Source organism: Alligator sinensis, unplaced genomic scaffold (genome assembly GCF_000455745.1).
Source record: "Alligator sinensis unplaced genomic scaffold, ASM45574v1 scaffold833_1, whole genome shotgun sequence".
Classification (NCBI taxonomy): domain Eukaryota; kingdom Metazoa; phylum Chordata; order Crocodylia; family Alligatoridae; genus Alligator; species Alligator sinensis.
The window spans coordinates 430,506-443,473 of record NW_005842475.1 but is presented as its reverse complement, the minus strand read 5'-3'; the positions used below and the strand labels follow the sequence as shown (position 1 = coordinate 443,473).

Here is a 12,968-nt window from a genome sequence, read left to right as displayed (position 1 = left end):
GTGCACAGCTGCTACCACCGCCCCCCCTCATGTCTGCCTGGAAACCTGTGCCTCTGGTAACTGGCATAGTAGCACTTTTATCTTTCCAGCTTCACCTATTTTTCAGTTCAAATCCCTGTTAACCGGCACAATAGGGGAATGGGCCATTCCCCACTCGTGCTGGTTAACAGAGATTTGAACTGAAAAACTGATGTAAATCAGTAAAAACCGAATGACTTAAAAAATCGGAATTTACAGTGAAAATCAGTAAAAACTAAGAATGCGGAACACTAGGAGTATGGTACAGGGAAGTAAGTTAACTTATTAGGACCTATTTTACATTTTAAGTGACCTGGCTGAAGAAAAACTACTAATTGCCAAAGTAGAAGAAGGAGTCACAAAGTATGTTGTGGGTAGGTGGACTTCTGTTATGTCATGCTGATTACAATTGTCTGTACCTTACTTCTAAGGCTAATTGTTGGGTAAAAAAAGAATGCACATTGACCAACCTGTTCAATAGCACAAAAGAAAAATGAACATTTAAATCTATAGGAGAAATCAGTCTGCATGGCTTCATAAGTGAATCATGCAGCTTACAATTCTGTATGCTTTTAACACATTACTGTCAAGTAATAAGTTTAAGAGTGGCTTTGGCAAGTATATTATCAGAAGTATTGCAGTGAAGTACTGATGGTTAAATTTGTGTGTTAAGATGGAAATCTAGCCTCGGCTCTGAGTGTTTTTAGTCTGATTCTTTTGACTCCTGCGGTCTAACTTAATGGAACAGAAGTCTGTAAGAAGAACACAGTATCCTCTGTTCAACTTTTAACATATACAACTTATGTGAGTTTTTCATTGATAAAGAGATTGCAGGAACTTGTCCGTCAAAGGTGACCTCCAAACCTCTGGTCCTGCAATAGTATCAGAGTTGATAGAATCAGCCTTGAGAAGGAGTTGGTTGACCATGATGCACAGTATGAGCCTTTGATGGCTGGCCAAACAATAGCACTGTCAGTAATTTCAAAGACAACTGTAGCACATCTTCTAGGCTAGCAGGGAGTGAGAGTTGAAGAGTGGAAGACGACAGGGAAATAAAAGATATAAAAGACATTTGTTGGATGAATTGCGTGTTGTGAACACAGATACAGATGCACGTTGTTAAGGTTTTTAAAAATGTTTCTCTCTTGTAGGATCTGCCCAAGCCCAGTGAAGACAAGATTAAGTTGACTCTTAGTCAAAGTGCCTGGACTTCTCAATCCAATTCCTTGCCATCTTGTTTATCTAGACTTCCTGGAAAATCTGAAACGGGGAAAACTGGTCTTATTAATCTTGGGAACACGTGCTATATGAACAGCATTATTCAGGCACTTTTTATGGCCACAGAGTAAGTTTTTTAAAACTTATGTTAAATAAACTTTCTTCACAAACCAATTATTTCTTTTTGTCAAGTACTTTTGCTCTTAGTTTCATAGTGGAACTGCATCAGTGTTCCCTTTTTTCCTCTGTAATCATTTGTTAAATCAGAACATGTAGGAAAGTGCTTTTTAAAATCTAAATCTGCGGTGTCATAAAAGAAATCTGTAATTTCTGTCAAATGAATATAAAATGTATACGGGTCAAATTGTAGTGGTGTACCTTCTTGAGTAATCATGTAGGTGATTACTGTCAGTTTTCTCAGTGTCTGAAATTGGCTTACAGTTGCAATATTGCACTCATTCCCAGCCCAAAACAAGGTTTTATTCCCCAGTGCTAATTCTGGTGCTATATTAAATTTTTAGACTCACTATAAATACTTTTTGCTGTTGCTGTGCTCCTGTAATCTGCCTTGGAAGAGCTTTTTGCAATAAATTGGTTCTTGTTCTAGAATATTCGTTTTCCAATTTATGAAAAAGGTTTCTAAGCTTTTCTATAATACAAAAGCAGTCACTGAACATATAAGCATGTACTAAATGTTTTGCCTTCTGTCAAATAAATACGTTTTCTTTGCAGGGTTGATACATTGTAGATGAAGCAACAAATTCCTGTCTTTTTACTTTTCAGTTTCAGAAGACATGTATTATCTTTAAATCTAAATGGCTGCAATTCCCTAATGAAAAAGCTGCAACATCTTTTTGCATTTTTGGCTCATACTCAGGTATGTGTTCAATCACTTTCATCTTTTTTTTTTCTTAAGTCTAACGAAAAGGGCAAAACTCAAGACTGGTTGTGATGGTGCAGGCATATTAATCGTACTAGATGTGATCAAGATGTGTTTTGCAAATGTAAACGTGATACTGCTAGAAGAATGAGAGTGTGTGTGTGTGTGTGTGTGTGTGTGAATTATTTCAGTTACTTAGTACCTGGCACCACCAAACAAACAAAGTATTGATAAGTTCAAGGAAACCTGGTGTGTGTGTGTTCCCAAATCAGATGAAATATCATGCTGACAAACTGCTACTACCTGCACCCCTGTAACATGGGGACAAACTGGTGTTTATAAGTGGGCGAAAGGTAGAGCTTGTTAACCCTAAAAGTAAATCTAATAGGTTAAACTCTAAGCCTGGAGTAGTTTAGTTTGTGTGGTCTTTTCATTTAAAGTCCTCTCTTAAAACTGAATTTCAGTTGAACTTTTTAGGTGTTTTGAGACATGAAGAGATTTTGCTAATAGAGTAATAAGACATGCAAAATTTATTTTCTGCAAATGAGCATATTTTTAAAAAGTGGAATCATCTTAAAGTATGCAGTATTAGCAGAATGCTAGTGTCACCCTGAAAAAGAGAAAGCAATCTTCTTGTCCAGGAGTATGTGTAACGTGTACTGTAAATGTAATTAAAATTGTCATAGCCAATGATAAGGACTACTGCACGCAATCTCTTCAATTGTACTCATCCACAAGCTAATAGAAATGGTGAATCCAAGCAGTGGAATAGTTGTAGTTTACACAGCATCTGCTCACTTTATTTTTATTTTTTTGCACTAGATACAGTTAGTAAAGCATGCAATATGCGTGCCTTTTTTCCCCGATAAGAGAAAAATCCTTTTAGGGAGATGATATATTTAATGGACAGTATTCAACACTTCCTTTAGAAGAGCAGTTCAGACTTCAGTTGTCAATATTGTAGTTTAACTAAGTTATTGAATAATGCTTGTATAAATAGCTTCTTTCTCATTCCATCTGATAGAGGGAGGCATATGCTCCTCGGATTTTCTTTGAGGCCTCCAGGCCACCCTGGTTTACTCCTAGATCCCAGCAGGACTGCTCTGAATATCTCAGGTTTCTGCTAGACAGGTATGGGTATTGCAAAAAGAAGAAGAAAAAGTGATAAATCTTCAGACTTGTATAATTCTTAGTTTTATTTAAGAACAAATCTCTACTGGTTACAGTAGAAAATTGAGAGTTGGGACTTCCCTGTCTTATTCCTGACACTGCCACTTCTTGCATGTTCTATGAATTGCTTCTGCCTCTGTACGCACTGTAAAATCTGGGTATCTGTCCTACCTCAGTGAGGTATATTGCCGTAATAATTAGATATATTTGAATCGTGACTAACTAGTCCTGCTATAGCATTAAAGTGGATAATGAAAACTGCCTTCATTAGCAAATTGAACAGATTGCAGCCAGGGATTAGAGGAGGGAACTTCTCATATGTTGCTTGCTCTGTGGAAAGTGTTCATGCCTTGTGGCTAGTGTAAAATAATCTGTGGTAATTTAGTCCTGTTTCAGTGAGTGTAAACTGTCTTGATTTTTAGCTTTTGTTTACTGCCGGGTGGGAGTGGATATGAGAACAATTACCACATTGCTGATGGTTAGTAATTGCCCCTTTTAGACTTACATGAGTGGTCTTATTACCAGTAATTTCAGTGGGACTACTCCTATGCTTACAGCTAAGCATGTACCTAAACTGATATCTAGAAAAGAATTTAAGCCACATCTAATGTGTCTCAGTTTGCACTTTTGAAGCAATTTCCTACAAAATGCAGCCCCAACAGAAAAAGTAGCCTTCTCACCCTTGCCTTCATGTCTGTTCTTTTGCTTGTTTTGTTCTAACTTAGGATCATAGAAAAGTAGGGCTGGAAGGGACATCACAGGTCATCTCATCTAGCCCCCTGCTCACGCCAGGATCATTCATGACGAACCCGTCCCAGCCCAGGCTTTGTCCAGGAAACTTTCATTCTTGTGAATGAGTTCTTGACTTTACAGTTGTGAGGGAAATGCTGTGTTTTCCTTAAGCCACTATGTATGTAGCAACCTTATTAACTTTCTTACTGAATCCTAAATAGATGATTCAGATGGAGAATGAGTAGATAGCATCTTGAAGTAATCAGTAAAAATGCTCTTATGAATTTGAGCACTTTAAAATTCCAGGTTTCCATAAAAGTCCCTCTCTCTGGAGTTGTGTTATTATATATGGCTTTTGGGATATTGAAATTTGAATGCAAATCATATGAAAATCTTAACGAAAATGCTGACTTTTAACTTCAAAAATTGGCTAAATATCTCATAAGCTAACCTTTCCATTAATTGGCATAATTTTTTTTAAAAGTGCTGCATGAAATTTTTCAGAAGTATTCTTTTAGAAAATAATGTGCCTTTTGGATTTCTTCTTTCAGACTGCATGAAGAAGAGAGAACCTTGAAAGCTTTGTCTTCAGCAAAGCTTCATGAAAGTATGAATGAAGAGTCCCTGGCACAAGAAATTGCCCACAAAGCACAGCTGTTTACTGAAGCACCATGCACAGGAGGTGAAGAGAGAACTTTAATTGAGAAAATGTTTGGAGGGAAACTGAAGACCAGTATATGCTGTCTGAACTGCAAAAGCATGTCTCAGAAAGAGGAAGCCTTCACGGATCTCTCTCTGGCATTTTGTCCTCCTACTTCTTTGGAAAATGTTAGCTTGAAAACCATAGCACATTGTGAAGGGAAAGATGCCTGTATGTTGCAAGCTAGTACTGTGGCTGCTGAAGAGCCAGCACTTGATAATTCTTCAGCAGGAGGGGGCCAGAGGAGAATATTGACTGTATGAATTAGAGACACAGAGACAGAGAGAAAGAGGAGAGAGAGAGGGAGGAGAGAGACAGAGACAGACTGTCAAAATACTATAGACTCTGCTCTGAACAAAGTTAAGGATCATACAGATGCGTCTCAGAAAGGAGTAAATGAAAGTACTCCTTCAGTTACTGACTTACTGAATTATTTTCTGGCACCTGAGATCCTTAATGGGGAAAACAAGTATTATTGTGAAAAATGTGCCTCTCTACAGAATGCAGAGAAAACTATGCAAATCATTGAGGAACCTGAATACCTCATTCTTACTCTCCTGAGATTTTCGTACGATCCAAAGTGTCACATAAGACGTAAAATCTTGGACAATGTGTGTCTGCCACTTGTTTTGGAGTTACCTGTCAAAAGAACTGCATCCCCTTTATCTACAGTGTCAGGGGGTTGGCCTGAGGATGTTGAATTCTCTGACATTGGAGAAAACCTTGCTAAAAAACTGAAGCCTTCGGGTGCTGATGAAGTGAACTGCCCACAACTGGTGCCCTATGTACTGAGTTCTGTTGTAGTGCACTCTGGTGTATCCTCTGAAAGTGGACATTATTATTCTTATGCCAGAAATGTGACGGGTTCAGTACTGTGCCATCAATCAAAAACTCTCTCTCTCATTTCTCCTCACAATAACTTATTGGCAGGGGAGAATCCCAGTGCAATTATAGAAAATGACCCAGACACTAACGAGATGTCAAAAGAATGGTTTCTATTTAATGACAGCAGAGTGACATTTACTTCATTTCAGTCAGTCCAGAAAATTACCAGTAGATTTCCAAAGGACACTGCCTATGTGCTGTTGTACAAAAAACAGTGTAGCACTGGTGGCTTCAATGCCAATTCAGCAAATGGACTGTGCATGAATGGAGATCCTCCTCTTCAGAAAGAACTTATGGATGCTATTACAAAAGACAATAAATTATATTTACAGGTAAGATAAAAACATACACTGTGAAAGATGATACTTTCTAAGGGAATGTGGATCAACTTGTGCACTATATATTTAAACTTTCTGAGAATAATAATGTAGATGCCATAACTGTAGGAGGATTTGTTATAACTAACTATACAGTAAAATGGATCGTTTTTTCCATATGCAGTGTTATAAAACCTGTTGCAGGAAAACTTCGTGTGTTCAATTCCCTATCGAATTTCCACAGTAGTGGTAATTAATTGGATTGGTCCTTTGATTGCTTGTACTCTGTGCAAAGCTGGATGGTAAAATATCCCTGGGTTTTCTTCTTTTAAAGTAATCTAACAGCTGATAGTCAAGGAGCTACTAACCCAAATGAAATCCTAACTTCATTAAGTACACAAGGGTAGTCCAACTTCTGGGTGGTCAGGGGCTGTGGACATGGGGCATGCGCCTCCTTCCCTGCTGAGCACTTAGTATAGGCGTCCCAGCTCCCCCTGCTCCCAGCCTACCCAGCTCCACTCCCCCACTGGTGCTCATATAATGCAGGCAGCCTGTTGCCTTCTATCCTCCCAATCTTTCTTCAGCTCTATACGCTGCACAGGCTGCCCAGCACTCCCTCCGCCACAGCCCACCCTGCTCACCACAATACAAGTGGCCTGATTTCCCCCCTTGCCATGCTCATAACACCTGCCTGTGTTGTGTGCAGCCAAGCTCCCTCTTGCATTTGCAGCTTGGGACTTGTAGCCCCTTCGTGGATGCCAGGCAGGAGCCTGCAGGTTGCATGCTAACCTTTCAAGGATTCCATGCATCCCTCAAACCACCAATTGGAAAGCCCTGAAGTACACAGTGTAGCAAGGATATTAAGCTGTTGCCTATGTAAATCTGTATGAAAACAATCCATGCTATGAACATTTGAGAATCCCTCTTGCTAAGTTGAGACTCTCTGTTAAGTATAGTAACATTTTGGTTAGTTTTCTTCCAGTAAGTTAAATTATCAGAGATGTCCCTGTCTACCTAACCTAAACTGAAATTAAGAAACACTCTGAAGAGCTCTTAATGGTCACTACAGGTGCTTTTCAGAACTTAAAACTATAGAGGATTGTGGGTTTGAGTTGTTCTTGGTTTGCGATTTTTCAAAACTGTGGTTAAAATATGGCCACAACTGTACGGCCTTTGTGCGCTTGCTTTCTGCTTGGTAAGCAGGGAGAAATGGAACGTGGCAGCTGGGGATGGAAGTGGTACCCAAACACAGTGTGGGACTAATTTGTAGCATGTCGGTCTAAAAGGTGGCTCCCTGCTGAGCTGAATAATGTTCAAATCAGGATTGTATACTTGCCTCTAGGTTTCGAGATTAACCTATTAAGACCTTTTTTATTAAGTTCTATAGAATAATAGGGATAAAAACAAATACATAAAATGTCATAGAAACTTTTCCTTCTTATTGACTTTTAGCTGTGCTATAGAATTCCAATGAAAGCTGTTCATGAATGTATTCAGAAATTAAATTTTGGCAGTCAACCAAATGAATTTTGCCCATAGACTGGGCAAATGGCATTTGGTATGGGGTGCACGTAAACTCTCTCACTTGTGAGCCCAACTAACTTGTAGCATGCAAGTGGAATCCAGGTTAATAGCTTTCTTGCAAATGCAGTACTCTAATTAAATAGAAAAACCAGCCAACACAGTTTCGTTTAAAAAATATAATTAAAAAAAAGTTTCTTTAGCTTTATGGGATGTGGTTTATCCTCCTTTGTATTCTTTCCTTAAATTCCAGCCTCTTAATGTTGTCCCATCAAGGATAAAGATCATATCTTCCCTTAGCAAAAGGAAATGCTCTGTATTGATAATTTTTTCAAATTGAAAATGATTTTCAAGATCATGTCTTGAATATGTTAGCAAGATGGTGGGGGGCTTATTGCTTAGGAATTCAGCTGTTCACCATTTTTGTTCCACTTTGTCTCAGCACATTATGAGATGAGTGTTCCTTTAAACGGGGGAAAAATAAGTTGGATATGGTGTATTGTAAAGAAATCTTCTTTCTGATAAATTCTGGAGACTGAGTTAAACAGATATGAACTTTGTGTGTCAGTATTCTCATATTGCAAGTGGGAGGTATAGGTCTTGGTGGCTTGCTGTGTTTGCTGTCACATTGACCATTCTTATATTTTTATAGTAGACTGTTCGCCTGACAGGAGGAGGACACAAGTGTCAAGCAAATGTTGGAGAAGCAGTATTGCCAAGTCTCCTGACTTTTGGTTGTATTCTATGCTTCGGGAAAGTGAAAAACTTAGCTCTTTCGTTTATATTTATATACGTGTGTATATATAAAAGAGCTAAGGTGGTGTTTTTTTTCATTTTCCCGAAGCGTAGACTTTAGGAACAATGCCAAAAACCATGAAAGTTGGCAATACTGCATAAGGCACACAGTAATTTTCTGTTCTTGAAGACCCTAGGAGGGATTTTTTTAATAGCGATATATGCTTTCTAGACATGTTCAGTACTTTAATTTATATAAAGATGATGAATAATTTATTTTACTACATACACACCTTGAATATTAACATGCATAAAAAGCTAAATAAATTGCTCCAGCTAGATGACCTCTGGGTTGCACTAAGTTTTTTGTGGGGAAAGAACTTTGAACTATATCAGTATCTTACGGCAGTGTGCCAAACATAATATTACATTTCAGATGTTAGTGGATACATACAATAAAGAACTGTAAGCGACAGGAATCATCTATAACACTGCAGGTATTTTTTCTCCTTCACTCTATTGCTTTGGAGGAAGAGAGTTTAAAAAAAAAAAAAAAAAGTGGTTTGCTGTTTCTCATGTCCAACTTTTTTTTTTTTCTAAATCCATCTGCTTCCACAGAGTCTCTCATTCAATAAATTGTAAGTGTCCACCACTGTCATTAGGAGCAAGTTGGCACCGTACACCTTTAGCTAAATGTTATTTGGCATTTCCTGTCATTGGAAAATATCTTTTTTTTAATATCTTACCCTTGGATTCTACTTTTCCTGTGTGAAAGGAGATGGACCATTCAGGGCTCTAACCTAGGGATATATAATCAAGTATAAGTTTTGCTTACTTACAGGTCTTTCCTTGTTTTTTAAGTTAGAAGGAAAATCTGAATTGAGAATGCCGTTCAGTCCTTACATAGGCATAAGGGGGAGTTAATTTTTTGGGAGCTGATGAATTTTATCCTTGATCCCCCAAATTGTGTACTCTGTCGCATCTGGTAGGATAGGTTATGAGATTAGGGGGGGGCATAAAATTCCTCTGTTTCCCAGTTGTCTGATTTATATTAATATCTACTAGGGACCTAATAATTGTGCCACTTCATAGTAATACAATTGTGAAGCATCGTATTAAACAGTTGAAGAGTCTAGTTATAGTTAGTATTTGGTTAGTTTAATGGTGCAACTCAACCCTGCATTTTACCAGTTTAATTAGTAAGGTGTCAGATAGATGCAGCTAAAATGAAAGTTTTCTTTCCTTCTGCTGTGAAAAATTCTTTACTATGTTCTAGGAAACTCAGACAATTTCAACACATTTACTGACACTTTTATTCATGTTTATTAGCCCAGGTCAGGATGGATTTGATTTAAATCGAATCAACTTGATTTTAAATCACTGGTAAAGAAGCCTTAACCATAGCTTTCCACAAAAAGTTCATTCTTGTTGTTTGTATAACTGTAATATATATTATTCACAGCTAAGAGAGAGGTTTCAATTTTAGAAGGTACACACTATACACTTTAAAGCAGTGATTTATTGTGATTTTTTTTTTTTTCAGATCAATTTTTTGCAGCTACATCAGAAAACTGAAGTATGATTTGGTTATTTTATTTACCAAAGCTACTTGAGGCAGTTCGCCTCCCAGTGACTTCACAAATATCTATCTCCAATTCACTAGCTTAATCATGGATATTTGGGGGATGCTTTTGCCATGCTGTGTTAGGAGGACATCAAATGAGTGCTGCAGCCACATGTTTTTAGCTTGGGGGTTTCTTCACTTCTTTCTAGATTTCTTCTCTATTTTATTGCCTGGCAAGCCTGCTGTCAATGATAGATTTTTCTCTTCTACCACACCATTTCCTCACTAGATCTCAAGTCAGTGGAGAGGCTATACTCAGAAACTTACCCCTCAAGGCTTCTGGAATATTCTGCTCAAAATGGTTTTTCTTCTGTTTCTCCTGCCCCTCCCTCCTTGTATTTATCTCCAGACTCCTTCTTGCCCAAATCTACTCCACCTCCAATCCTCTATTCATTTCAATTCTTGGAACTTTGCACTTTTAGAGAGGTAAGGGCTTGACTGTGTACACAAACTTGCAAAGACACAATAGGGCTGATGGGTAGGTAATATCAGGTCTCTTATCTCTCATTTCCATATACTGCTGTTAACAAGGATGTGATTTCTGGAGACACAAGTCCACTTTGAGAGCTGAAACTAGGCATCACAGAGATGTTTAATGGGATCTTTTAGACTGAACACTGAGTCCCATTGGGTAGAGTGGTTTTCTTTAATCTTTACTAACCTATAAAGGAGCCTCTGAAAACCCCATAAGATTGGGCCTCTAATATATTCCATGGCCTGTTATGACCTATTTCTAAAAAAGGTTACATAAATATATTGTCTCAAATAGCATATACAGTAAAATCCTCATTATCCAGCACCTTACAAACTGGCATGCTCTATTAGCTGGCATGCCAGTTTTTAAGGTAAAAGTGAAACCAGAGGTGCCCACGGTGGGCACCTCTGGTTTTTCCGAGCCCCCATGGTCCAGGGGATAGCAGCCTGTGCGAGGGCCCCCCTTCTTGTCCCCTAGCACATTGACGTGGCAGGAAGGGCAGCGATGCACTGGACATGGCAGGAGTGGTGGTGGCCTGAACAGGCAAAGATGCCTGTTCGGGCCTCTCAGGTAACTGGCACATTTGGTTATCCAGCACCCCACGTTCCCCGTGGGTGCCAGATAACAGCACTTTTGCTGTAATTAGAAGTTATAATCTGTATTGCATGATGATATCTTTGAGCTTTAACATATCTTAAATTAAAGCTATCTTTATATAGGTGTTTTTTTTAAAAAGCATCGTAACCAAAAAAAAAAAATTTAAAGTGCGATTTAAATTAAAAACAAAAAATCTGATTTAAACTTTAAAAAATCGTCATTTTTGTTTTGTTTTTATCTACCCTGGTCCAGGTTGTGACATTGTTACCTGTCTTCAATATTAATACTTTTGCAAGAGACCGTGAATATTATTTTATCACAAGTTGGAAATAAAGTAACAATTTAATGGCAAATCAGTTTGGGATATGAAGTTGTTTCTAAATATTTTCTGGTTTGTTTGTTTGGGTGTTTTTCCTAGTCTTATTGATTACTTATTTGAGATAATTTACAAAATGGACTCTGGCATGTGAAAAATAAGCTTTCTGATAATTGGTTGTCTCTTTTTTTAATTAGTGATTTTAATTTATTATTCTTTAATTTCAGGAACAAGAACTTAGTGCTCGAACACAGGCACTTCAAGCTGCCTCGGCCTCATGCTCTTTTCGACCCAATGGATTTGATGATAATGATCCCCCAGGAAGTTGTGGACCAACAGGTGGAGGGGGTGGGGGAGGATTTAGTACAATTGGTAGATTAGTTTTTTGACTCTGACGAAGATCTGGAATACACTGAACAGCCCATTACTGCTTAGGACTGTTAAAATATTGAACTGTATCAAATGTTGTACCAAGTTCTGAGCTGTGATCCTTGTTCAAAAACAAATGTTGACTTTTTTTTTCCAGTTTTGTTCTTATTTGAAATAAACAAGTACATCATGGAAAAATCTACCTCTTCAAACTCCAGTTGCTTTTATAGTAAGACAGGCTTGGCCAAAAGACTAAATGAAAATGTGTATGTAATTCCTAATGACGCTGCATTGAACTTAATAAATGCACTTAAATCAATTTGTATACCCCAACCAACTTAATGAAGGAAGAGTTCACTTTTATTCTTAAGAGATACTATCATTTAACATGCCAGTCCTTTCAGTTGAGTTTAATTACATACATAGCACTTTCCTTCAGAAATCTATAAATTGTTAAAGGTGCCAGAGAGGGTGCAACCTTATAATAAAGGCAATAAGTTAAAATGTGACCTGCTATAGTACTTTCCAGGATAAGTTATTCAAATTCACTATATTTCAAGTACAGATGTTTAAAAAAAAAATCATTTATACCTGTTTGCTAAATCATTTTCAAAGAAAAAATGCATGGTTTTGTTGGAGAAATGTTTTTAACTAGAAATTGCTAACTTTGTAGTATTTCTAATTGTTTTGAGGGTTTTTAAATTATTTCAGGGAGTATATCTGCTGTGTATTTGAAAGAGGGTCTGTATGTGCCTTGCAGTACTGTAACTAAAATACAAAACTTTCTGAGGCTGCAGAAGAATTAAAGAATATGAAATGTTAGAAATCAATTTTGTGTTGTCAATATTAGGAGTTAATACATTTTTGGAAAGTTATTAGATTTTCCAGAAGTAAAATCTGGTGATTCTAAACAGAGTAAGTTTTGTTGTCCATTATTTTCCGTTCAGATGGAAGTGCATCATAACTTTTGTGGCCAGTGTTACTATGATAGCTGGTAATAAATATTGATCCATATATGCAGAACCATAAACTATTTGTCCAAAAGGCTGATGTGCCCATTAGTATGAAGGGGTCATGAGTTCTAAGGCTGTCTTAATCTTCTAGTATCAAGTTTCTTTTATTTGTTCCTTGAGAAGTATAGAGGCAAAGGAGTTCACATAGAATGTATATTATAGTTTAAAGATTATAACCAAAGCAAGATGTTAAGAAACTGAAATTAAGTACACATACACTTTATTTTTGGGGGGGAGAGAGAGAGAGTGTGTGTGTGTGTGGATGAGAGAGCAAAATGTATTTATTTTGAGTGTTTCTTAACTTCGACTTGCTTTGTTTATTTGTCTTTCAGAGTATAATTCTTTGATTTGGACCTTGCTGTTAGCTTTATCTCATGAAATTTTAAAAGACTAAAAAT

The 12,968-nt window shown here is 37.4% G+C and overlaps 1 protein-coding gene across 1 annotated transcript in view; it reads left to right on the top strand.

The window, feature by feature from the left end:
* Positions 1-12,490, top strand: part of USP38 (ubiquitin specific peptidase 38) — a 33,772-nt gene extending 21,282 nt beyond the window's left edge. The window contains 6 exon segments of the mRNA XM_025212603.1: positions 1,170-1,363; positions 2,020-2,113; positions 3,141-3,247; positions 4,570-5,935; positions 9,720-9,752; positions 11,416-12,490. Of these exon segments, the coding sequence (XP_025068388.1) occupies positions 1,170-1,363; positions 2,020-2,113; positions 3,141-3,247; positions 4,570-5,935; positions 9,720-9,752; positions 11,416-11,577 (1,956 nt within the window). The 3' untranslated portion in view covers positions 11,578-12,490.
* Positions 12,491-12,968: the final 478 nt, after the last annotated feature.